Genomic DNA, 27,178 nt, shown 5'->3' with positions numbered 1-27,178 from the left:
GGATCGTCATACAAAAGATCCTCTGCCAACTCCACAGGGAAGCTGGTGATGGGTAATTCAGCCTTTGGGGCGGGGTTAGCTGACAACCCCCGATCTAGTTTTCCGAAGGCTGGTGAGGGGAGGAGTTATTGCGACATTGCGAGGCCCAATGATAGCCTTTGCGGCACCTGGGACAAGGAGTTTTAGGTTTGGAGGGGGGGGGCGGCCCCCTTTGAGTGGAAGGGGGCGCCCCACCTCCCCCGGGTGCACGGCATTGATTCTTAAAGTGGCCCGGCTTCCCACAATTGAAGCAATTTCCATGACGAGTGATTGCGAGGGCTTCCGGGGAATGGAGCTGAGGGGAGGGGTTAGTAGAAGGCAGCGAGGTGGTAATGGCGGCAGCGAGAGCGCTCACTTTGTGAGAGGTGGTACCAACGATTCTGCAGAGTTGCAGGAAGTCTGCAAGCTTTACACCCGGTTGATTGACTGCGGGTTGCAGAATGGTCTGGCAGTCATGATTAGCGTTAGAGAAAGCAAGTTTCATTAGCAGCTCATGTTTAGCCGTGGCATTATCAATTTGTCGGTCTAAAGCAATCTGAAGGCGACTTATGAAGGAAGCATATGGTTCATTTGGTTCTTGCATTATTTTCAAAAACGTTTGGGTGGATTGAGAGTCGGAATCATCCACTCTTTTGAGAGCATTCATGGCGCACATGTGAATAATAGCAAAACAACGACGGGGGGAGTTCTGTTGCTGGACTAAGGTTGCGAATTGTCCCTTTCCTAATAATTGATTTGCGGTCACCCCTGCGGGAAGACCTCTTCTAATTTCTACTTCCACCCCTTTGTCGTATTCAGATTGCCACACAACGTATTGCGCCGGGGTCATAAGCATAGAAAAAAGCATTTTCCAATCATACAATAACATAACAGTGTTAGCAGTAACTAAAGAGTCTAAAACTCCCCTAGTAAAAGGAGAGTGCAAGCCGTAGGTGGTTACAGCATCTTTGATTTGTTTCAAAACCTTAAGTTCAATATTGTTATACAAATTTCCTCCCGCCGCCCCTAGGCCGATGGTCATGGGAAAGGCAGAGGGACTCTCCATTTCCAATGAGAGGGGGGAGGAGAGGAGTTCAGTGATGGCGCCTCCTAGGGGGTGGTGTTGAGGGGATCCGGGGGTTGGAGCTGAAGGGGGAGGAGGAACGGCTGGGTATGGAGGGGGTGGTGGTGAGGCAGCATCGAGATGGGCGGCAAGAGGGGGTGGGGTTTTTGGGCCGGGAGGAGAAGGGCAAGTTTCCGGGGAAGACGGGGGAGGGTAAAGAGTGTTGATGGCCGCCATAACAGCCTTCCAGGCAGTCAGAATAGGCACGGGTGCTCGTGGGGTATCATGAAAATATTTTCCTATCCTTTCCCAAGTGGATGCTTTGAGCGACCCCTCTGAAGGATAGACAGGGCAGTGTCTGTCCATGTACAGTAGGAGTTGAGTCACCGATTTTTTTGAAATGGGAAAGATGGTCGTACCGTTAGCCTTTTGACAAGAGTTAGCCTTCTTCACTAAATCATAAAGTTCGTCCCTATGAACTGACGAAACTTTGGAGAGTGGGGAGCCCATTACTTACGATTGCAGAGCCTTTTCCAGGTGCGTAGTAACGAGAGTGAAGGCAGTGCACCTCTAGACAGAGATCACACCGTGAGACCGAAGGGATCCCGGACGAGCCCCCAGTTGTCGCGTCACGCGACCAGTCCTTCGCCCTTCGGTCTATGGGATTCCCTGGGGGGGAATGAGCCAACGATTCCCTCGCAAGGGTGAGGTCGAAAAAACAACGGTAGGCACAGGATTCTTTTGTGGCGAGTGACGCTACATCTCAGGAGGTTGCTGGTACTGCCTCCTGGGCCACGCCCCCACCTCCTTTTATTCAGCAGTTCTATCAGGGCGGGGGAGTGAGTACAAAGAGAATAGGGAAATACAAGTCATGCCCTGAGGCTACGTGAGAGACATGCAATCTAGCTGTGCAGTAATGGAGTCAGGTACGTCACATAGAATAACAGTTGATAATTAATATTCTATATAGGTTCTTAGTGGTAAATACTTTGGCAACTTGTATCTCTAGCTATCCAGAAAATTTCTGTACTGTAAGAGAAAATATACATCCATGTGCTGTTAAAATTGAAAATATAGTGTGTTTTAAATTGTTTATCAATGGAATAGATTTTACAGCATGAGCAACCACGTAAATACCTTGTATTTTAGAGAAAACCCTTCATGAACTTCCTCCTTGGGGATTACCATTTTGATGTGGCAAGAAGTCTCAGTAGCTTCAGTGATCCCAGCAATGGCACTGGGGGAATGTGAGTCCCTGTTAGGGTTGCTTTTACCAGTAAGGTCCAAAAGGGAGCTGTGAAATTAAGAGAACAGGTAGTCTTTGCTTAACGATCATTCGTTCAGTGACTGAAGTTGCAACAGTGCTGAAAAAGGAGACTTAAGACTGGCCCTCGAAGTTCTGGCTGTCACAGCACCCCTACAGTCATGTGATCACAATTGGCGTTTGGCAACTGGCTGGCACTTATGATGGTTGCAGTGTTCCAAAGTCACATGATCACCATTTGCAACCTACTCTGCCAGCTTCCCATAAGCTAAGTCAATGGGGAAGCCAGCAGGGAAGGTTGCAAGTCACTCCAGTAAGTTGTTCACACCTTCCCCCACCTGGCAGCGGCTGACCCGCTGCACTCACGCCACAGCTTACCTGCCTGTTGGCCTCCTTGCAAGCCACCAGGCTCACTTAACAGCCTGCAATCCTCCCTTAATGAGGGCAATGGGGAGTGCCAGGATTGCTGTCACTAAGTGATACAGTCATGTGACATGCTTAGCAATGGAAATTCCTGTTTCAATTACTGTTGTTAACCGAGGACTACCTGTAATCTTATTTTACAAGAACACATGTAATTGAAACATGGAACTTAAGCATCAACCAAGGGAAACTTGAAATTGCTGACTTCCAGGACAGGCAGGGCAAACTGAAGATGTCTCTGAAATATCAGTTTGGAAGTGGTTAGTGAGAGCACAAGAACCAATAAACCCATTCTGGGTTGAATAAAGACTTAACTGCTCCTTTGAAGCAATGATGAGCAAGCCGAAACTCACCTACCTGAGCGCATGATACAAGTGGGTAATGGATTTTTAAGAAGGATAGCTCTATTTGGCAAGATTGGAGGAAGTAACATCTGACTTGTGGGACTTCCATAAGGCTCTCCCACTGCTTAATAGTTAAGTTCTCCCACTGCTTAATCCACTCCTTAGTTTGGATCTCTGATTTTAAAGGTTCCACCCATTGGTTCTTTTCTTACCCTTGGGTGCTCTGGAGAATAAATCCACACACTCTACCCTGTGACATCCCTTCATGTATTGGAGGAATGCTATCATGTCTCCCTGTAGCCTTCTCTTCTATAAGCTAAACATATCAAGTTCCTTTAACCACTGTTTGTGCAATTTAACCTTCAAGCCCCTTACCATCCTTGTTCCTCTGCACTCTTTCTGGTTCCTCAGTGTCCTTTGTGTATTGTGGCAACCAGAACTGAACACAGTATTCCATGCACGGTCTGACTAGTGCAGCATAGAGAAGTACTATCACTGTATCTTTGTTGCTGTAGCCCCAAACCGCATTCTGGCAGTTGCAGCACATTGCCTCCTCATGTTTAATTTGTGGTTTGCCAAAACTTTCAGATCCGTCTTGCAAGTACTACGGCTAATAGTACCATCTATCTTGAACCTGTGCATCTTTTTTTTCCTCTCTAAGAGCAGAACCTTACCTTTCTCAGCAGTGAACACTTTGTTGGATAGGGCCCAATATTCAAGTCTATCAAGTTCCTTTTGAATCTTGAGCTGCTCTTCTGGCATGTTAGCAATCCCCTCCCCCCCAGCTTTATGTCATCAACAAAGTTTATGAGCATCCCTTCTATTCCCTCATCTAAGTCATTTATGAAGATGTTGAACAGCCTTGGGCCCAGGGCAGAACCCTGAGGTACCTCCCTCCACACCTCCGTCCACGTGAACATCGACCTCTTAAGGACTACACTTTGGGTATGGTTGTTCAGCAAATCCATCTGGTAGTTGGACCATCCATCCCACATTTTTCCAGCTTATCAAGGAGACCGTATATGTTACACCAAATACGATTTACTTGTCTGTGATTCTAGCCAGTGGGATTTGCGAACCCTGGTTTAATGCTTAGCAACTTAGGCGAACCCAGACAATTAATTACTCAGTTACCCATAGTGAGTCCAGTCTTGGCTTAGCATGCTGTGCGAACACAATCCAAATATCCTTTAAAATGTAGGACGCAGTTTTTTTCCACCATGCTGTTCAAACTGCCAGGGGATGCGGAGCTACAGTATTTCTAAAAATAAGCCTTCTCTAAGCGGCCGACGGGAAAAGGCAAGGGCCAGCCCGGCCAAATCAGGAGGAGCAGCGAGAACCTTTGCCTCTGAGTCGCTTCGCTGGCAACCGGAGAAACGGCGAGGTTGCTGAGGCTGCTGCTGCCCCTGTGAGCCAATAGAGGGCACTGCCACACCGCTCGGTTCGTCCCGCCTCTCTCCAGAGGGCGGGGGCGCGAGTGGCTTTGCCGGACTTCGCCGCGGTGGCGGCCGGGATTCTGGCGAAGCCTGGGGTGGGTGGCGGGGAGGGGAGGACGGAGGATGGCTGGAGGTGTCGGCGGGAGCGGCGGGAGCGGCAAGAGCCGCGGTCGGCAAGAAACGGTATGACGGGGTATTTGGGGCGATAGAGAACCCGCGTCCTGTCTCTGGCCCAGCATGGCTGGTCTCATCAAGAAGCAGATTCTGAAGCACCTGTCCAGGTGAGCGTGGCCCGGGGCCGCCTCTGGGATGCTGCTCGAGGGGCGCAGAACGCAGAAGCCAGGCGGGCGCGGGGGTGGAAGGTCGGGCCGGGTCGGGTGCGCGGCGGATCGGGAGCCCACCCCACTTGGAAGCAGCAGCTCTGCCGCACCTAAAGTCGTGAAAGCGGAGAAAAGGGTCGCGAATCCCCCTTCCCCTGCCTCCCCGAAGGTGTTCCCTTAGCTAATTCTTTCCCGTCCTTTCCGGCGGTTGTTTATTCTTCCCTGGTGCGATATTCGGTCCCCTTCTCTCCGACTAGTTTCTGTCTCCTCCTTCTACGTCTATTCTGCCCTTTTCCCTCTCTGGGGATTAGAAGAAATCCAGCTGTGGATGTTACATGTACTTCTTTAGTTTTCACCCTGAGTCTGGAACAATAATATTTTCTCACTGTATTATTGTACTTGAATGAGGGTTTATAAAAATGTTCCTTTCTGTGCTTCTGTGCAAGACTTGCACACAGCAGATGAAGGTCAAGTATCTTTTGATTTCTTTCAATCCCAAAGTTGCTGGTTTTTGTTTTCTGAAGATTATATCTCCTTGGGTTGTTTCTTTAGTCTTCTTACAACTAGGGTCCTAGACCCTTCAGGAGTTTCAAGTGAATGTTTCTGTTATGAGGTGCAAGAAACATTACAATATAATTTTTTTTAAGAAGTTATCAGCCTAATCCTCTGTATAGGGAGAATAAAATGGAAAGAATACTGTGTATGCCACTCTGAACCCAAGGGGGAAGGTTGTACAGGAAAGCAAATAAAAAGTAAGTACAGTAGAATGATGAATGATCATACTATATTATATTGAAGGAAAAACAATAACATATTATTGAACATAATGTTGAGACTCAGGGAATCTGGTTTAAATTTGTCTGGCTTCGGGTAGTTTTGCTAGCCCCATTTGTTAATCTGTAGAATTTGTGCCACATTTGCTTTCATCCAGTTGTTAATGAGTTGTTACTCGTATGCAGTCTCTTGGGTTGACAAATATGGATTGAAGGGTCAACATGCAAAGTACAGTGTGATCATTTAGTTTGAAAGGCCTTCAAAGTTTCCAGGTGGTTAAACAGTTGTGTTTTGCTGGGAAAACAAAACCAGAGACAGAGAAGGAAAACAAACTAACTTCCTCAGATCCTTAGTAGCATGATGTCCAGTCCGCACGTTGTGGGAAATGAATAGCTTTGCCACAGAGTCATTTTACTGTTTTCCCGCTATCCTCTTTTCTTCCATAGAAAGCATGGGATTCTGGTGCAAGAGGAAGTATAGTTGCTGAGGGTAAGGCTTTAGTTATGGTGGCTTACTTCAGGTCACTGACTTTGAAAAACAAAACAGCAACAATTGAGAATGTGCAAACTTTCCTCATTTGCATTATTCCCCTTGTTTTTAATTTCTTGTATGTTCACTACACCTTTCTTCAAAGAAGCTTGAGAGTGATACTCACGTGTAATTCTCTCCCTACTATTTTACTTTCACCCAAGAACCATCTCTATTGATTATCTGATTAGATTTCATCTGAATTGTATTTGCCATGACTCTTAGTAGTTCACGATATAAACAACCAACAGTGGTTAGGTAGATTAAGTGAAGAGAAAGTGACTGGCTGAATGATTTTCTTAGATACATGGCATTTTAAACCTGTGCCTCTCCAATATTAGTTCAACATTAATCATTATACTGGCTTGCATATTGGAGGAATTATCCTAATGCTTCTTAAGCATGAAAGCATTTTAACATTAAATACAAAAAACGAACAGATTCTATGAAGAGATAACCTTGCTTGCATAGATAGTTGCTAGAGATGTACTATTTCACTAAATTACAATGCTGCCTTTAAATTCTTTACAGAGCAGTAAAGAAAACTGGTAAAAGAGCCAAGAAATACTTATAGGAAAGTCCAGCAATATTCCCCATAATAAATGCATTGATTATCAGTGTGCTAGCTGGCAAAATAGGTTATTTTCTTAGTAACAAAATAGTGCAGTTCAAGTGCTGGGTAAATACTGTATGATGTTCCTTTAATGGAGGTGCCTGGTTTCCTCAGGGAAAGTAAGAACTTAGTTGTATGACACATTTGTTATTGGGCAGTGTGTTTTCTGGAAAAACCATTGGCAAATATTAGTAAATAATGTTTTGGTGGGGGCGGGAGTGGGTTGAAAGTAGGAGGCCTATATAAGGACATTAATGAAAATGTCTCATCTGCCCATGCCATTCAGTGATCAATGATTTGCTTGTAGTGCTTCTGTTCAATAAACTGTATGAAAACAAAAGGGTAGTAATCCTATTAATTTAAATGTTCTTGTTTCTCCATCTGCTCTTGTTTTGGTAGAGAATTATCAGTCATATTAAAATAACAGACTTGGAAAATGCTTCACAGAATTCCTTTGCTTTGCTCTCTTTGCCACCCGCCGAGCTCTTGAGCTAGGAGGGGGCAGTAATTCCATGCCCTCATCTTCAGAGAACAGTGGCAGCTGTCCCTGCTGGTTGCTGGCCAGCACTGCCTCCTCTGCCTGCTCAGGTGGCAGTTCATCTGGTGACTCTGGAGCTGACTGTTCATTATCTAAAGCCACTTTTGGAGCTGGCTGCCCTTCTGCATCTGAATCTAACTCCAAATCTGAGCCCACCATGACACCACCAGCTCCTTGGTCACCTGATCGCATTTTGGGCACTTGGCAACTGGCTCGCATTTATAACCAGTTGCAGTGTCCCACAGTCACGTGATCATGTTTTGTGATGTTTTTCCTGTTTTCTGGCAAAAAACGCCCATTGGGGAAGCTGGATTCACTTAACAACCGCCGCAAAAATGGTCGTAAGATCGGGTCCAGTCATGTGGTGACTTGACTTTCCACCTCAACGACTTATGATGGAAATTCCAGTCTCAATTGTGATCATAAGTCAAGGACTACCTGTATTGTGCATTAGGTGGTTCACAGTAGATTGACCCAGGTGAAAAGCTCATCCTACAGTTGAGGATTCTTCACCAACTTTGGCGTGATATAGTATGTTCAACTTTGTTTCTAGTGTTAGAGAGTTCCTTTTCCTTTTAGGTAGGGGTTTGGACAAAATATTGATGGCCTTTATGACTCATAGTAATGGTAGTAACTATTGTAGGTATGGAAGTAAATGGGAGAAAGATGCCAAACTGGAATAATCACACAACATGATGGTAAATGTGTGGTGAGAGCAGAAAGGGGTTTTGGCAGGGAGAATCTTGGTATGTTTCCAGACCTTTGGTGGAAATTGACTATGCAGGCACAAATTACATATGAAGCAAATTGTTGGATAAAAATAGTAAATTGAATGATAGTAAATTTGCATAAAGCAAGGGAAACCTGTATGGTCATGTTGAACAATATTATACATAATATTGGTTCTGGTATCTTGGCGAATATACCATGTAATAATTGTAAATATTAGCTTCTATGCTGATAGTTCATGTCACATGTTTATGTGCTCACTTTTAATATGTCACTAGTACTGTGTGATCAAGATTTTTCCAGCCTCTATTTAAATATTTCCCACTTACTTGTTTTAAAATTCAGTTTCCTGGGTTATGTGCAGGTCTCTTCTTTGTTTCTTTAAAGTGATTTTACAATTCAATAATCTGAATAGATTTTGTTTTGTTTTGAAATTTATATTTAAATATACTGCTTTTACTTGCTACCTCTTGTCATCCAGAAGCTTACTGTTAGGTTTGCATAGTGTCAGATTCTACTTCAAGTGAGATTAGATGCAGCTGAGTCAATCCCAATCCTGATTTATGTGGACAAATGCTTACCATATCTATCTGTCCCTAGTGATACTCCATGATTCTTTCAAGGATATTCCAGCGTTCTGTTTGATTTTCTCCATCTGCCTTATCAGTAGACTTTTGTTCCTCAAACTTGTCAAGCGTGCTAGTTTTTCTAGCTATTTTCTCATTATCGGTTTGCATGACATACCCAGGTTTATGAGTTTCTACATGTTGATTATTGCCTCAAGGAAGTAGATAGTCTACCTAGATTGGACTGATTGGTTCTTCATGCAGTCCATAGTATTGTTGGAAATCATCCCCAGCATCTATCTTCTTTTTCTTCCTCTTTCTCAGTGTCCAGCTTTCACAACCATACATTATCATTGGAAAAACGTTGCTTTAACAGTTCTAATCTTTATTGTCACAGAAATATCTTTATTCTTCATGATCTTGTGTAAGTTTGTCATTACCTTTCTCGGAAGGATTATTTCTCCAGTATGTTCTCCCTCTTTATTTTTGAGCCCTGGAATGCAGACTACTACCTTAATTTCTTCAGACCAGTGCTGAGTTCACTAAGCATACTGGTTGATATTACACCTGTCTTTTTAATATTTACTCAGATATTTCACATTTCATTTTTATTTTATTACTAAACTCTTCTAAGTTCCCTTTATTTTCAGCTAACAAACTGGCATCGTCTATACATCTCAAATTGTTACTGTTTCAGCCTCTTATTTTGATTCCAGTTGTCATATCATCCAGTCTTTCCATTTTTATAATATTACATCCTTTTTATATTTACAGTGAATATAAGTTAAACACAAGTATGCATCTTCGTCTCATTCCCTCCCCCACTTTTATTCTGAACTATTGTGTTTCTCCAAATTCAGTTCATACAGCAACTTCTAATTCATTGTAAAAATTATTCAGAAGAGTAGTCAAGGATTCTGGCACAACTTTCACAATCAAAGGTCTTCCTGTAGTCAAAGCAAAGGTAGAACTTCTGCCTACATTCTCTTGCTCTCCTCATTACCTATCTTGCATCTATCTGATCCTCTGCCTTTTCTGAAATCTGAAGTTCAACTGGCATTTGGAACTTAATTTTTCAGTACCTTATGGCTCTCTGCCAACAATTATCTCTTCTCTCACAGATGTCTACATGGGTGGACAAAAAAGTCAAGATAGTGGGCACACCTGTAAGAAAATAGTGCAATCATACATGCCATCTTGACTTTTTTGATCCCCCTGTTGATTTCCCTGTCCTCTATATTTTTGCTCACCATGAAGTCAAAGAAATAATTTATGAAACTTCAGACTATCTCTAATAGTTTACCAAATTGCTGTTTATAATAACAGTCTAATACTCTTTGTGAATTATTTTTAGTACAGTAGTTTGAAACACTGCTTTGATTTTGGCCTCCTATTGTAGAATGTGGTGTTGAAGATCCTGGGCACAAGGCCTAGAGGTAGTTTCTAAAGGCGACCTTTGCAAACACAATGTCTTCAAAGCCCCAAAGCTTTAGTAGAAAATAATTTCTGTGGATGCAAAAAAAAAAAAAAAGGAAGTGAGTAGTCAAGACATTTTGAAGCAGAACTGAATGGAGAAAAAAGAAGCCTTGGTTGATGTTCCAGAAGTGAAAGCAACTTGTGTAGAATCGCTGTAGGGTTCCCTCCCCACCTGCCTTTTTTTTTTAGCAGCAAGCAGACTCCCATCTTTGTGAAACTGGCAGTTGATGGATTGATGGAATTTCAGGGGCAGATTCAAGCCATGCTAAAGTGATAAGAATAAGAGTCCACACTTCTCACTCAGTCTTTTCCCCTATTTTAGTTTTAGAACAGACATAGTGCAATATTCCTGTAGAAAACTAGTAGCTTTTTGCATCCTTGATTGTTTTTTATTGTTTCTCTCATTTACGTGATATAATATATATGTGTGTGTATATATAAATATATATCACTTTAATTTTGTGAATTTTACTTCTGGATTTGCCCAAAGCTCCCTCATTATCACTCTCCTGAAAAGCACATTTCATCTTGAATTGATTCTCACTTCTGCAGTGAAGTTGGAAGCTTTTCTTTGCCTAAACTGCAAATGCGAGAATTCATATTTTAAAGAAATATTTTTAAGACACTTAGTTTTTCAGTAGGTGAAAAAATGCATCTGAAAAAATGAAATCTGACAATGAAATAATTGTTCTGTTGCTGTGAAACTGAATGGGTAATTAATTATTAATTGGAGGTAATGAGGATTTTTTATTTTCTAAGTATTGTAGTTTTCTATCTAGTTCACCCAAGCAATCGATTGGCAATCTTTTTGTCCAGTAGTTATCAATTATTGTACCATAAAATGTTTTTTTGCATATATATGGATATGCTATTATACAGTTACCGCTCTTAGTGCTTTCAAAAACAATGCTTTATCAGGGCTTAATTTGCTTTGGATAGAGAGATCTCTGGTGTAATATATATGTAGTATTTGATAATATTTGGATCTTGTTTACAAACCTATACACTGAGACTGGTTAGTATAGCATTCCTATAGCCGCAAATTCACTGACCTGTATCAGATCTGCAGAGAGGCATCTCAGCATCTCAAGATCCCTTTAGATTTCTAGAGCAAAAAACCTACCTTTTCCCTGTCTCTCAATCTGTTTCAATTTCCAAGGCTCTCTTTTTCAGCTCTAAAACCCAATTCTTTTGTTCTTTTCTTGACCAGATTTAAATTACATCATCCTTATCTAGGTTGGTAGGTCTGAGGCAGAAAATCATTTGAATCTCTATGTACCCTTCTCAAGGGGGGAGAAAGGATTTACCTATTTTGAGCAGTTAGCTAGCAATCTCTCTGTTTTTTTAAGGATTATATCTCTGGAAATGTCAAGGCATAACAATATTACTTAAGTAATATATTATTTATATGGAATAAGAGGAAGATTTATACTTGAAGTATCTTTCAGATAAGATAAAAAGAGAACAGTGCTCTTTTGCTTCTCATTTCTAGTTTTTCCTCTTTTGAAGTAGCTGGGGAATTTGCATCACCACATTAAGCTGAAGACTGCGGTTGCCTAAAATAACTGTGGCAGCTGAAACTAACCACTAAAGCAGCGTTTCTCAACCTTGGCAACTTTAAGATATGTGGATGTCAACTCCCAGAATTCCTCAGCAAGCAGACTGGCTGGGAATTCTGGGAGTTGATGTCCACATATCTTAAAGTCTCCAAGGTTGAGGAACACTGCTTTAAAGTGACAGAATACTCTCAGTTCAAAATAAGTTGTGGTGATCTTTGGTGGGATGGAGTTTTTTCATTCTGAAAAACTCGAAGAGGTGGTACATTTGAAAGCTAGCACTGATGAGCAAAAGGCAGGATAAAAATATAATAACAATAACAACATACAACATTAAAAAACACAGTGTCCCGCACTTGAGGAACCAGCCTGAGAGACAAGAATCAAAACTGAACATTTGCTTTAGCTTTCTCAGCAGGAATGGTGCATGTTTAAAGTTATGGCATAGAACATATTCTTGTGAGAGAGAAAAGTGGGTGGCATTTCAGATGTTCCCAGAAGATCTCCTACAGTACTGTTTTTCTCTCTAATGGAGATTATTTCTGTTCTTTAGAAGTTGTTTTAGAGTCTGGACTTGGCCTAGGTATCAGTCATTCTCTGTGGTTGTGAGTACATAGTATATACATCTGTACTTCAGTTTCTTCAAGAATAAAATTAAGATGACTCATCTACTTTGGTATTCCCAGGGTTTGAGAGAGAAAAATCCTGGAAGTGAATGATTGGTTACACAGATGGTGCCAGTGGATGGTGCCCATGGGACTAGTTTGGATTCTCCAACTTATTTATGTTTATTTATTTAAAAGATTTATATGGCCGCCCATCTTAAACAATTCTGGGTGGCTCACAATTATAGGATGCATTTCCATGATGGGAGATCCCTGGCAAGGAGTGGGATGCATTTTTCTTTGGAGGTGGGATATGGGTAATGGTATTATATTTTTATGGTTTTTTATACAACTCTTATAAACTGAGTCTATGTGAAGTCAATGGAATAAAAATTCTGTAAATAAATCATTCACACTCAAGGTAAGTTTGTTATTTAATAAAATCTGCTTCTATTAGTTTCTTTATATGTTTCTCTCATTTGATTTTTGAGCCTAGTGACATTATTTTACTATGAGGTAAATATCTCTTAAGAGTGTGGTTTATGAATTCATGGTATAGATTCCAGACTTACATTATACACAACCAAATACTTAATTTGTTTCATTAGTCACAGTTTTTTTAATCTGTTCAATTGTGTCTGATTCTTGGAGACTGCCTGGGCAAGTCCTTGCAGTTTTCTTGGCAAGGTTTTTTGGAAGTGGTTTGCCATTGCCTCCTTCCTAGGGCTGAGAGAAAGTGACTGGCCCAAGGTCACCCGGCTGGCTTTGTGCCTAAGGTAGGACTAGGACATTAATCACGTACTCATTTCTAAAGGAGAATTATAGCTATCTAATATATGGTCTTCATATATTGTTAAATTTTTATTCTATGTATTAGTATTACTGATAGTCACATTTTTGTCCTGTCCTTGCTCTGAGAAGCTCAGGATGGTCTGGGTTTTTTTTAATTTTGCCCATAAAACAACCCTATGAGATAATATTTTAGCCTGAGGGAATGTAGAAAATGGATCTTCTGCACGTCTGATCTTAAGAGTCAAAACTAATTGGTTGGATCTTTGATACGTGGAATACGATCACAAAACAAATCCAGCTTCAAGCAGACAAAACAGTTTATGACTAATTAGGTAAGTTCAACAGCAATAGAAAATGGCAAACAGGATTTATTATAATCATTTGAGCAGTTGAGTAACTGAAGCAGAGTCATTCTCATAAAGCTTTATTTAACTTGGCATAACCCAAATTGCTTCCAAGCAGTCAAAAGGATCAGTATGGTTATGTTTAAGAATATTCTCAGTATAAAGCGCCCCCCCCCAAGCAGTTTCTCTTTGTAATGTGCAGTTGCTGCTTGTCTAGTCAGATTCATTTCTTCTTTTAATTCTGATTGGAATCAGTCCAGTAAAGAAGACGGTGAAAAGTAGTTGTCTTTAGAGAGATTTCTCTTTTTTCCACATTCCATTCCAAGAATACGGTTATCATGGTGGTACTACTTTATAAGGGTTAGCACCACTATAGCATTAAGAGGGGAGTCAAGAAACTCATTCTGCCCTTCCCATTTGCTAGAGAACTGACCTATAACTGGACAACATTGTATTGTTCATTAATGTTATAGTAAATTAATAGTTTAGCTAGGAGAAATGTTGATACAAATGTGAAACACAAGTTTTGAGACACCCAGACAGGAAATTGATTAAAATATAAAAAAGTACTTAAAATATAAATAATAAAAAAGTGTGTGTGTGTGTGTCTGAATGAGTGTGTGTGAATGAGCCAGTTTGGTCTAGTGGTTAAGGCACCAGGCTAGAAACCAGGAGACTGTGAGTTCTAGACCCACTTAAGGCATGAAAACTGGCTGGGTGACTTTGGGCCAGTCACTTTCTCTCAGCCCTAGGAAGGAGGCAATGGCAAACCACTTCTGAAATCTTGCCAAGAAAACTGCTAGAACTAGTCCAGGCAGTCTCCGAGAACTGGACACGGTTGAACGGCAGGGGAAAAATATATCTGTCTCTGTGTCTCTGTCTCTGTCTCTAATGGCCAAGTACTTACACAGGAACCAGTCTATTAGTCCTATATGTAATACAGCATTTGATCACCTGGGATTAATTCCTAAAGTGGTTTGTTGTGAGCAAAGACCTGTTTAGATTGAGCAGCTATCTAGAAGCAAAGACGATCACTCAAACGTGTAAGAACAAAGTGTCATTACCTAGGATGGCTGATAGATCATTAATGTATGCTTAGGTGATTTTACCTGGAACTGTAGGTTGATTGGGTAGAAAGAATACTTTGAGAAACATCTGATTTAAATATTTAAATTGTATGCATCTGCCACTAATTCTGAACATAGGTAATAGCATCATAAGACTTGGCTATAGACCAGGAATCTCAAACTCAGATAATTACAGGTGCTGTCATTAACCTGAGAACCACAACAATGAAACCTTTTCATACTGTGATACAGAAGCTATAGAACTCACATAGCTGTTAATGAAATAGTTATGGTGGAAGACCAGCCCCAGCACGAGCAACTCTGCATGAACCTCAGCGTGGCAGACTGGCCTTAGCGCAGGGATGAGCCCCCAGTGCAGGGAGGGGCAGAGATCGGCCCTTGGTGGTGGGTCATCAATGGACCTGCCTCAACATAGACGTTGCCTAGGCCCCTCGGACAGCTGGCTTCTACAGAGGGACTTTCTCAGATCTCTGGACTTGTATACCAATGACAATATTTTATACCAACAACAACATCGGGGGGATTCTCGGAGTCTTTTGACCCCGAGATTGTAAAATCTTTGGAGTAGCTGGACGCTGTAGGACATGAGACCCGAATTAAGGCTTGGCTATCCCTTCCTAATCCTCCCAATCCTCCCAATAGCTGGATATGGCAAGGATTAATAGGGTCCCTCCAATGTGAATGGGGGCTCCTCCCTATGTGTGAGAGACAAGGGGAGAGTCTGGGTGTGAATGTGGTGTGTTAGAGCACTTGCCCCCTGAGTGAGAGACGGGGTGAGGGGTAGGGGATGTGATGCCCCCAGTTGTCCAGTGAGAGAGGCTCGGGGGGCATAGTGAGTGGGTATATGGGTGGTGCTTGGGCCTATCAGCACCAAGAGTGAGAGGTGGTACACTGGGGGCCCACCATCTCCGTGTGGTTGTTGGCATGTGTGCATGGTTGTATGAGAGATGGAGGGATCCCTATTTCAAACCAGGAATTCTAGAGGTCCAGGAATGGAGGCAACTGAACTGGAATACCCTGGGGGATGTAGGGTGGGACATTTTATTGAGGTAGTGATGGGCAGGGGATGTTGTGACGGAAACTGGAGGGTGAGTCGTCATAGAGGAAGACGCCCCAGGTGTTTATTACCTGTAGCGTGTTCTGACCCTCCGTGCATAAACCTAGGCCCTGGACAGCACTCTCATGGGGGCCCTGGCCTCCGGCTGCTGCTTCTTAATGCCGGTCAGTCAACAACAAGGCCTCCCCCATATGTGACTTGATCACAGAAGAGGGGGCAGACCTGGCGTGTATTACCGAAACCTGGCTGGGCTCTGAAGGAGAAGTGGCTTTGTCGGAGATGTGCCTGGTCGGGTTTCGGGTGTAGCACCAGCTGAGATGCCAGGGCAGGGGAGGAGGGGTGGCAGTTATCAGGGAGTCTCTAGTGGCCTTCAGGGGCCCTGCTCTGCAAGTAGCTGGTTGTGAGACCCTGTTTTTCAAGTTAGGTACCCAAGAGCAGCTGGGAGTGTTGCTGCTGTACCAGCTTCCCTGCTGCATAGCAACCTCTATGCCGGAGCTCCTGGAGGCTGTCTTGGGGTTGGCAGTGGAGTTCCCCAGGCTCATGGTTCTGGGGGACTTCAATCTGTCATCCCTGGGGCGGGCCTCGGAGGCAGCTTGGGAGTTCATGGCCACCATGGTGGCCATGGGCCTGACTCAGATTATTTGGGACCCGACTTGAGACAGTGGCCTCACATCAGACTTAGTTTTCTTGTTGGAGCAGTGGCAATGTGATCTGAGGGGAGAGTTACACCTTTCCCCTTTGTTATGGTCAGACCATGCCCTGGTGGCCTTGAGTTTCTCCTATGCCACCCCCCTCCGCAGGGAGGCAGGATCTATTTGATCGGTCCACCCCAGCGACTAATGGACCTAATGGGGTTTCAGAGGGAGCTGGGGTTTATACCCGAGGACTTGCTGCACGGCCCAGTGGAGGCCCTGGCTACCACCTGGAACAGGGAGGCGGTCGTGGCCTTGGACAGGATCGCTCCTGTGCAGCCTCTCTTGCCCCATTGAACCTGGCACTTCCCATGGTTCACAGAGGAGTTAAGGGTTTTGAAGAGGATTAAGAGACGCCTAGAGCCACAATTAAGGCCTACCTTGTGGTGGTAAGAGCAGCGAAACGTCAGTATTTCTCTGCTCTTATTGCATCCACAGAATGCTGCCCGGTGGCTCTGTTTAGGATCACTCGATCCCTGTTGGGGAAAGGAGGTCTGGAAAATCACCTACAGGGCCGTACTGAGGAGTTTTCAGAGCATCTGCAGGATAAAATCGCTCGGATTTGCGCTAAGCTGGACTCCAAGCGTGAGACAGGGTCTGTGGAGATGCCTGGGGAACATACTTACCAAGTTATCTGGGAACAGTTTGACCCTGTTGGACCTGAGGAAGTGGACAAGATCCTCTGGACTATAAATGCCACCACCTGTCAATTAGATCCATGTCCCTCCTGGCTGGTGAAGGCAACTCAGGAGGTGACGTGTGGTGGGGCCCAGTCAATGGTAAATACATCCTTGCAGGAGGGGGTGTTTCCGGAAGCCTTTAAGGAGGTGCTGGTGTGCCCCCTCCTCAAGAAACCATTACTGGACTCTACTGGACTGGATAATTTTCGTCCAGTCTCCCACCTCCCCTTTATGGGAAAGGTGGTTGAGAAGGTGGTGGCACTGCAACTTCAGAGGATCCTGGATGAAGCAGATTATCTAGACCCCTTCCAGTCAGGTTTCCGGCCCTGATATGGAACAGAAACAGCATTGGTCGCACTTACGGATGACCTCTGGCAGGAGCGAGATGGAGGCAGTGCATCCATCCTGGCTCTCCTTGACCTCTCAGCGGCTTTCGATACCATCAACCATGGTATCCTTTTGGGTCAGCTCAGGGAGTTGGGGGTGGGTGGCATAGTTTTGCGCTGGTTCACCTCCTTTTTCCAGGGCCAATCCCAGTTGGTGTTAATAGGGGAGGAGAGACTGGGCCCATGGCCCCTCCTTTGTGAGGTGCCGCAGGGTTCAGTACTCTCTCCTCTCCTTTTTAATATCTACATGAAACTGCTGGGTGAGATCATCCATCTCCATGGGATGAGGTATCATCAATATGCTCATGATACTCAGCTATACATCTCCATCCCAGGGGAAGTAAGTGATGCTGTGGCTGCCCTTTCCAGGTGCCTGGGGGCTGTTGGGATCTGGGTGGGGAACAACAGGCTTCAGCTGAACCCTGGTAAGATGGAGTGGCTGTGGGTTAATGGCTCCTTGGCTCCCAGGAATTTGCCATCTCTAGTTCTGGATGGGGTTGCACTGTCCCAGACAGAGCCGGTGTGTAACTTGGGGGTCCTCTTGGACTCATGACTCCTGCTTGAAGAGCAGGTGGCAGTCGTGGCCAGGAGGGCCTTTGTGCAACTCTGTGTTGTGCGCCAGTTACACCCCTTCCTGGACCAAGAGGCCCTTCGAATGGTCACTCATGCCCTGGTCATCTCCCATATAGACTACTGTAATGCGCTCTACATGGGGCTACTCGTGAAGAGTATCCGGAAGCTACAGCTAGTCCAAAATGCAGCTGTGCGGACGATTTTAGGTGCTTCAAGATCAGCACATATAACTCCTCTGCTCTGCAAGCTGCATTAGGTGCCAGTTTGCTTCCAAGTCCAATTCAAGGTGTTGGTTATCACCTTTAAAGCCCTACATGGCATGGGTCCAGGTTACCTAAGGGACCATCTCATCCCCGTTACATCAACCTGTCCTACCTGGTCATGCAGAGAGGGCATGCTACAGACCCCGTCTGCAAGAGAATTCCATCTGGCGGGGTCCAGGAGGCGGGCTTTCTCTGCAGCAGCTCCCGCCCTTTGGAACATCCTTCTCCCAGAAGTGAGGTTAGCTTCCTCCCTCCTGGACTTCAGAAAACAGTTGAAGACCTGGTTATGTAAACTGGCTTGGAGTGAGGAGGGGAAGAGCCATTCTTGGGGCTGGTTAGTTCCCTAGCCCTGCCGGACCAGTCTTACCCCTTTATGGGCTGAATCTGATCTGCCCTTACTTGGATTTTATTGTATTTTATACTTATTGATTATTAGTATTATTTATAATTTTATTGAATTTTAAATTGTTTTTATTGTGAGCTGCCCAGAGTCCCCCATGTGGGGGAGATGGGCGGTGATAAAAAATATGATTAAATAAATAAATAAATAAAATTAATAGTGGACCTAGGAGAGCAACCTTAGTGTAAAGGTATTCAGTTTATTGGCAGAAATGGCCTAGTGCCAATGTCTGGGAGTCTGTTAGTAGGGGGCGGTACAGATGCTGTTTGAGAAGTTATTTCCTGCTTTGAGAAAAAACAAACAAACCTTTATTTCATTAATATGCCAGCTCAATGTAACGTCTAATATAATATAGCACACTACAAATACATGAAAGAGTTCACATGAATTAGGAAATGGGAAACCAGTTCTATGAGATCAGTTAGGTTTCTCAACAAGCCTTATTATGTGGTTTCAAAATTTCAAAATCCAGTTTATGCTATTAAATTATTCAATTCCTAATCAGACTGTGACACTCAGGGTAGCTATAGAATGTATATTGTGCTTGAATGTTAGGTTTCAGATGTTGGAATCGAGTTTCTGCCATCAATGCAATTACTTAAATTCTGCACACAATTTTCTGCTTCCATGCACATTCTATATGATTTTGATTATAATCTCAATTAATTTGGAAAGCTGTGGACTGCGTGAATAGGCTTGACAGCCAAATATGATGATCTTCTAATGTGAATAAGAGAGGAAGAAAAGACAGGTTGTTTAAAAGATTGTTTGATGTTTGTTATTTTGTTGGTTCTTGCTGAAAGAAACCATCATGCTGCCTTTTTTTTTTTAATGGCACCACGATCCGGTGTATGTGTGCAGGACTTTGGGAGTTTGTAGAACATTATGGAGGGTTAGAGACTGGATGTTGGGTTGTGAAGGTTGTGACCTTCATTTGTGCTGGGTCTGGGAAACAGCTGAAAGTTCTGAGCTCCAGTGAAGCACAACACTTTGGAGGCGGCCTCCAAGGCGATCAGGGAGACAGAGCTCTCTGGTGGCCTGGGGGAAGCCTGGGGCTGGCTAGGTTTGTAGGTCCTCAGCAGTGGAAATATCTGAAGTGGTAGTGGAGGTGTTTGGAATGACAGCAGAGCCCACAGTTGATAAGGGCTTCCAGCTGCACTGCCAGTCAGCTGTTTGGTGGCACCACTCAGCTGCTACAGATTTTTCAATGGCGGCAGCAGCAAACTCTGCGCTCATTGCTTAGATTGTGGTACCAGTGATGGTGGCATAGATGAAAACACTTCGCCAGAAGAGATGATGTGCAGTTTGGGAATCTTCCTGGAATCATGTCTCCTGATCAAAGAACAAGTGGCAGCCATGCCCTATTCACCCCCTATTTGGATTATTGTAATGTGGTCTACATGGGGCTGCCTGTGAGGAGTGTTCAGAAATGCAACTTGTCCAGAATACAGTGGGACAGCATTTTGGGGTGTTCTTCAGTAAGGTCATGTAACATGTCTGCTCTGCAAACTCCAGTGGTTCCAGAACATTTTCATGTGCTATTCAAGGTGCTGGTTATCATGTATAAAGCCCACATGGCACAATGCCAGGTTATTTGCAGGACCGGATGTTAAGTGAGCCTATTTATTTATGTGTTAATTCTTGTCTTATTGGTTAGAAGTAGATTGACCTCAGAAATATGTCATTTTATTGTATGGGGGTGTTTGCAAATTGAATTGTCCTTAGTTTTAATCCTCTGTTTGTCACCTAGAGTTACTACTGTGAGTGGGGCAGCTATATAATTGCCTAAATAAAAGATTTATGGAATGAGGGACAACATAGCAAGCAACCCCTCTGGTGTGAAAAATGCCAGCAGATGTTAATTTGTTCTGTTCCAATTAAGCTATAAAGCTGGATTGTCATGTCATTAATACAAAGCTTTGTCAGCATAATCAAATTTATTTTTTCCATGGATGTCTGCAAGAAGCAATGACAGGTCCGGAGGATGTATGTCTATTTTTTTCCTAAAGTTCTTTTGATGCAGTTGAACTATGCTCAGCTGCCATGAAGTAGTCTACTGGTGTGCTTGTGTAATCTGTGTACTACGTGCAGTGATAGAAGATGCCCTGCCTTCCTAGATTTTAGAAAAGCAATGAACTGTCTCTGCACTCTGAAACAGCAATATGCATCTTCTCATATGTCTTCTATTAATAAGCACAATTATAAGCTCTTACTCGGCAGTGGAAAATTTTAAGCTATCTCCATGTACTGTAGTTACAAAGATTTAAGAGGATATTGCATTTTGGCTCCTTGTCTAGTTAGTGAGTCTGATGAGCTGAAAGGGCGCTTAGTGGTCCACTTTAAATTCCTCTTCCCCCAAAGTGGGTACAACAGGCTTTCTCACATCTTTTTTCATGGTCATATTATGGAATTAAACTGGTGACACGAGATCGTTTGTTAAGTGTGCATGGGAAATTGGTGGGATTCTGATCGAAAGGGTACAAGAAGTTACAGTAAAATTTGGGAAATGCAGTTGTTTTATGCCAGGCAGAGGATATACAGACCAGATTTTGCTTTTCAGCAGATATTTAAGAAATGTATGAATGTGAAAGTTTACTGCTTATTTGTTAATTTCTCTAAATCTCTTCTATTTGCATTTCAAGGCAAATAGACTTGAATTATGGTGTTTTGCGTGAATATGGAATTGAAGGTGGGCTGCTGAATGTGATAATATGATGAAAATAAAGTGTGTGTAAAGACTGGTCATTATTTGAGAAGTAAGATAAAAATGTGTATATTACCCTAGGTTGTTTAATATATTTGTGCATGGATGATTAAGGAATGCTTGTGGTTACATGAGAGGTAATTTGGTTGGACACATGAATGTGTGTGATATATGGCGAAATGCAATCAGGGAACCCAAATGATTTGCTGTGAATGTTGAATAGATAACACAATCAGACCAAAGTAATTATATTAGGGGAAAATGAAGTGATTGCAAATTATACATAAATAGTGAAAAATTAGACCAAGCATATTAATTGTTCACTTTGATAATGTTTACTAAATATGAGAAAGTAAGTGACCAGTACAAAAAAAGTAGATTGAAGTGATTTGATCATATAGAGAGAGTGAATAAGGATTGAATCACAAAACAAAATATGAAGGAAGAGTGAATGGTTGAGAGGAAAGATAGGACTAAGAAGACTGGTTGGAGAGAACTGATGAGATCCTCAAAAATAAAGAAATTAGAAATTTAAAGAACAAAAGGTTATGTATGAAGTGATATATGAACATATTGGAAGCAAGGATTGTTTGCAAGGAAGAAAGTTATGGTATTGGTATGAAAATACTGTATATAGCTATAAACGAAATTAAACTAGAGAGCCAGTTTGGTGTATTGGTTAAGGCACCAGGCTAGAAACTGGGAGACTGTGAGTTCTAGTCCCACCTTAGGCACAAAGCCAGTTGGGTGACTTTGGGCCAGTTACTCTCTCTCAGCCCTAGGAAGGAGGCAATGGCAAACCACTTCTGAAATCTTGCCAAGAAAATTTCAGGGACTTGTCTAGGCAGTTGCCAAGAATCGGACACAATTGAATGGCAGAAAAAAAAAAGATCAAATTAAATTCTCTTTTCTCTATATTTAATTTCTTTGGCCTGCTAATTCACACTCTGCATGTTATTTACTCTGAAACAGAATAGCATGATGAGTATGTTTGTGTGTACAAGTATGTGCTTCGGAGTGGAACAGAGTGCAAAGGAAAATATGATCTCTATTTTTCTCTTTACAGTTCCTGTGACCACATTCAGCAGCTGGTTACAGCTTTATTACATCACTCCAGAATCATGTTCTATAAATAGAATATTTTCTTGAAAAGTAATCTTGCTAGTTGCAGATTGCTTGCTGATGAATCTAACTAAAAATGTAAATAGTTCTCTAGTAATCCTATTTACATCTTTATTGTATATGTAGAAAAATTCTCAAGTGGTGTTATTTTATAGAAGAGATCTAACTAAATTTTAAACTGTTTAACATCTACATGAAGTTGCTGGGTGAGGTCATCTGAGGGTGTGGAGGGAGGTATCACTAGTATGCTGATGATATGCAGCTTTACATCTCCACCCCAGACCGCGTGAATGATGCCATGGATATCCTGTCCCAGTGCCTGGAGGCTGTGGGAACCTTGATGGGGCACAAAAGGTTTTGGCTCAATCCAAGCAAGACTGAGTGGTTTTGGGTGTTTGGAACTTCTGGTACTGGGAATTTTCCATCTTTGGTTTTGGATAGGGTGGCACTGCCTCAGATGGAGCCAGTACTCAATCTGGAGGTCCTCCTGGACTCATGGCTCCCACCTGAAGAGCAGGTGGCAACCATGGCTAGGATGGCCTTTGTACACCTTTGGGTTGTGCACCAGTTATGCCCTTCCTGGACCTGGAGGCCCTGCTCACTGTCACTCACTCACTTTATTTATTTATTTTCCCACCTTTATTATTTTTATAAATAACTCAAGGCGGCGAACATACCTAATACTCCTGTGGGTCTAGAACTCACAGTCTCCTGGATTCTAGCCCGTTGCTTTAACCACTGGACCAAACTGGCTCTCAATGGCTTGAGACTGGGTTACCTGAGGGGCTGTCTCCCCCCAGTTGTTTCTGTCCATCCGATCCGGTGGGATAGGTGTGCTTCAAGTCCCATTTGCTAAGGAATGCTGGTTAGCGGTGCCCAGAAGGTGTGCCTTTTCTGGTGTGCCCACCCTATGGAACATTCTCCCTCCAGAAATTAGGATGGCCCTGATCCTGCTTGCCTTTTGTCAGGCCCTAAAGGCCTGGTCCTGTGCCCAAGCTTGGGGCCCTGAGTGCATGAAGAGGCCTGTTTTCTGGCTGTGTCAGCAACTGTCGATTTTAATATCTTCCTTGGCTGCTGTGTGTTTTAATTTTTGCGTTTTTGGTTGTAATTGTTTTTAATTTTATTTTAATGTTTTTTAAAAAGAATTTTATTAAGTTTCAAACAAAGATAAAAGCTACAGAAAAACAAAAAAAACTACAAAGAAAAAAGAAAAAACTAAAAATTTAAATTTAAAAAAGTATGGAAATACAAGAGATTTTTTTTTTAAGAATTACAAGAGGAGGGACTTCTGACTTCTAACAGCAAGGATATACACTAATTTTCCATAATCAATCCCTTATTCTATAAACCAAAGTCACATTATTTCTATAAATCATTCCATTGACATGTTATAAAAATCACTAAATACAGTTGTTCCATCCCCTTATATTAAAAGAATCTATATCTATATCTATATCTCCTAATCAACTTCCCCCTCAAAGATAACATTTATTTAATTATTTCCTTCCTACTACTGTTCTATACTTTCCTGTCTACTACAATAAAGATCAGACTAAAAAACATATAAATTGTCTACCATTATACTTGATAATACAACAATTTTAATAATCTTAATCATGTTAAACCCAAAACCAAACTATATATTTTTATACCTTAGTAATCTTAATCCAAATCGTTAAATATAAATGAAATCAGCAAAACCCTAAAAACAATCCAGGCAAAAATTTTTTAACCCTTATCCCACTTCAAAATAAACCAGAGAATTTACATATCCCCACAATGCAAACAGAGCTTTTTTCTTACAAAAATCAAACAGCCCAACTGCCCCCTCAAAAACTCCAACTTTTCTTCAGGAAACCTCCCATACATAATAACCCCTTCTTTTCCATGGTGTTCCAGCAGAAGATCAATTTCACTTGTGGCTTGTAACTCGATCTCTCCCTTTAATTTCTTCAACTTAACTATCTGATCTTCATCCAGCATTTCAACAGAAGTCAAAGAAACATTTCTGTCGCTGTTACATTCGTCAATTTCATCCATGACATCCCCAACCAGATGACACATTTTGAAGCTCATATTTTCCACAATGTCCTGAATGCCTTGCATAAACTTGGCAAGAATCAGAAAAAATCTTTTTGAAATCTTGGTGGAAGTCAGAAAGAGTCTGTTTAAGATCCTCCATGTCTCAAGCAGCAGATTATGGTGGCCCCTAGAAGCTTAACCAGCAAAAGTCAAAGATATGAAAGAATGTGTTTACACAAGTGAAAGTAAGATAAGCAGACAATTCCCCAGGGACAGTAGAAACAGAAAACTGAAAGTTCAAAACAGCTGATTCAACATGTAGGAAAATGCTGGTATCTTCAAATTTAGTACAAAAATAATAACAGGGAGACAGTTATTTACTCTCAATCCTCTTTAATATTTGGATGGAAAACAAGCCAAAACTTAAAAAGAATTTTTTAAAGAAAAATTAATCCCCAAATTGACAAAATTGCCCCCAGATACCTGACCTTTTGTCAACTAAGAATAGTATGTTATTTCAGAATAATTATGTTAAAATTTGGAATGATGTGAAAAAAGATTTGATAAGATAGGGTAAATTACAATTGCCTCTCATGGGAAGAATATCTGTGATTAAGATGAATGTTTTGCCTAGGATGTTGTTTCTTTTTCAGACTTTACCAATTTTGTCAACAGATTTACCATTTAAAGAATGGCAGAGAGATATTTCAAAATTTATTTGGCAAGGCTGTAAACCAAGATTTAAATACAAATTGTTACAAGATGCCAAATAATGAGGAGGTTTGGGTTTGCCTAATTTGAAATTGTATTTTCATGCCTGTTGCTTGCTCTGGATGAAGGAATGGATCACTTTGGAGATGAACATGTCAAGGTCTGTATGATTAAATGGGCTAAGAATTTTGGATATAATATCATGCTGACCAATGGGAAAATATGTGGACTAAAGGTTTGAAATTTACGCTGAATTATAACCTGAAAGAAAATGTTTATAAGATGATGTATCATTGGTATTTAACTCCTGATAAGTTGTCAAAAATGTATAATAGTGTAACTAAATCTGTTGGAAATGTTTACAGAGTGAAGGAACCTTCTATCATCTTTGGTGGACTTGTGAGAAGGCTAAAAAGTTCTGGGACCAAATATGTATTACTATTCAAAAGATTCTTAAAGTAAATATTCAAAAACAATGACCCCAGAACTGTTTCTTCTGGGGTTGATGGAAAAGGAGTTAGAGAAACTCCATGGAGTTTTGCTGTTATACATGATTACAGCTGCAAGACTTCTGTATGCACAACAATGGAAAGATCCACAAATACCTATGGTTGAAGATTGGATTGTTAAATTAATGGATTTGGCTCAAATGGCTAAATTAACAGCACTAATAAGAGAACACTCTGTTTCTGGATTCATATTGGCAACCGCTTTTAGAGTACTTGCTTGTAATAGAAAAAAAATGAAGTTTTGACTTTGGGTTTTAGTGATTAAATGGTTTGTTTTAATAGAAATAATGTTATGATAGTTTAATTAATGGTAAGAGACTAGATTTGTAAATTTATATCTGTATTGGAGAAAGTCGGAAGTTACTTTCTGTTTCTGTTTTCTCTCTATAGACACTTTTATAGTTTTTTCTTTAGTTCTGTTTTCTATCTATTCTACACTTCCTTTTTTTACTTTGAAAAAAAAAAGGACACACAGACACACACAAATAGAAAAATTAATCCCAAAAATAGCCATAAGCACCAAGAGAACTCATGTCATGACCCCGTTGCAAGGCCCACAAGAACCTCACAACATGGATCATGATCATCAGGAAAGAGAGGAAGGATACAATCAAATCAATGCTCAACTAATCACCCAAGCACCCACACCCATGAACTGATCTACAGCTTAATAGAAAGACATCACAAGGTAATTCAGATAAGCATCGATGACACAGAAGGACTCACGCCTTGTGCCCCGGAGGACGCATCTGCACCAAGAGGACAAAGACGGCAGCCGGGAAAACACCCAAACAACCATCACAAATCCCATCAACATCTAAATCTCCCGTCCAGTCAGGGGATGGGGACAATGGAGGGTGGAGGAGCACGGGGTCCGGCAAGGGGGTATAAACAGGACACCATGCCACCACGCCTCCATTCCCGTTTTTCGTTCTGTCTAGCATTCCGTTCCAATAAACCGGAAATCCTTAATCCCTATTAAGTGAGTCCGTGACTTATTCGGAGCGAGGCTGACCCTGACAACTCACTTCTCCTTGCTGTAGAAAGCCTCTCTTAGCATACATATACTTAAAAGAAATATAAATTGGGCGATTTAGAAATGGTGTGGTCGGTCTTAGTATCCCTTTAAGGCTACAGCACGGCTTGGAAATGGTGATGCCCCAGACTCCTGGCTAGCTCTTGCCAGTCAATCGCAAACGCTGTAAGCCACCGTCTGAAGGACAGATGGGTGATTCCAAGTGTTTTCCTTTCTGGAAAAACACTCCTGGGCTTCAGGAAAAACCTGCCTGAGCCCAAGAAAAATGCTGTGTTGTCAGTTCTGCCCGCTAAGCTGGTGGGCACAGCTGTTCAGTCCACTATGTCCCCACTGGAAGTCAATTTTATTTTACTGTTTGCCACCCAGAGTCACTTTTTGAGATGGGTGGCCGTACAAATTGAATAAATTAATAAATAAAACACTCCTAATTAGTAAATGTTTTGTCCATCTCATGAATATGTTTATCTCTTGTCTCTTTCCATGAATTTCCAGTTTTAGAAGAAAGATGTTGATGGTAGCAGCAATATATTAAAAGCCTTGATTTCA

The 27,178-nt window shown here is 42.0% G+C and overlaps 1 protein-coding gene across 2 annotated transcripts in view; it reads left to right on the top strand.

The window, feature by feature from the left end:
• The first annotated feature begins 4,701 nt into the window (after positions 1-4,701).
• BLTP3A (bridge-like lipid transfer protein family member 3A) overlaps positions 4,702-27,178 on the top strand; it is a 64,056-nt gene continuing 41,579 nt past the window's right edge. For both annotated transcript variants that reach the window (XM_063297609.1, XM_063297607.1), the window contains exon 1: positions 4,702-4,829. In XM_063297609.1, the coding sequence (XP_063153679.1) occupies positions 4,786-4,829 (44 nt within the window). In that variant the 5' untranslated portion in view covers positions 4,702-4,785. The remainder of the gene's footprint in view (positions 4,830-27,178) is intronic.

The sequence above is a fragment of the Candoia aspera genome, chromosome 3, assembly GCF_035149785.1.
Source record: "Candoia aspera isolate rCanAsp1 chromosome 3, rCanAsp1.hap2, whole genome shotgun sequence".
NCBI classification, from domain to species: Eukaryota; Metazoa; Chordata; class Lepidosauria; order Squamata; family Boidae; genus Candoia; species Candoia aspera.
This window is presented reverse-complemented; position numbering and strand designations above follow the sequence as displayed.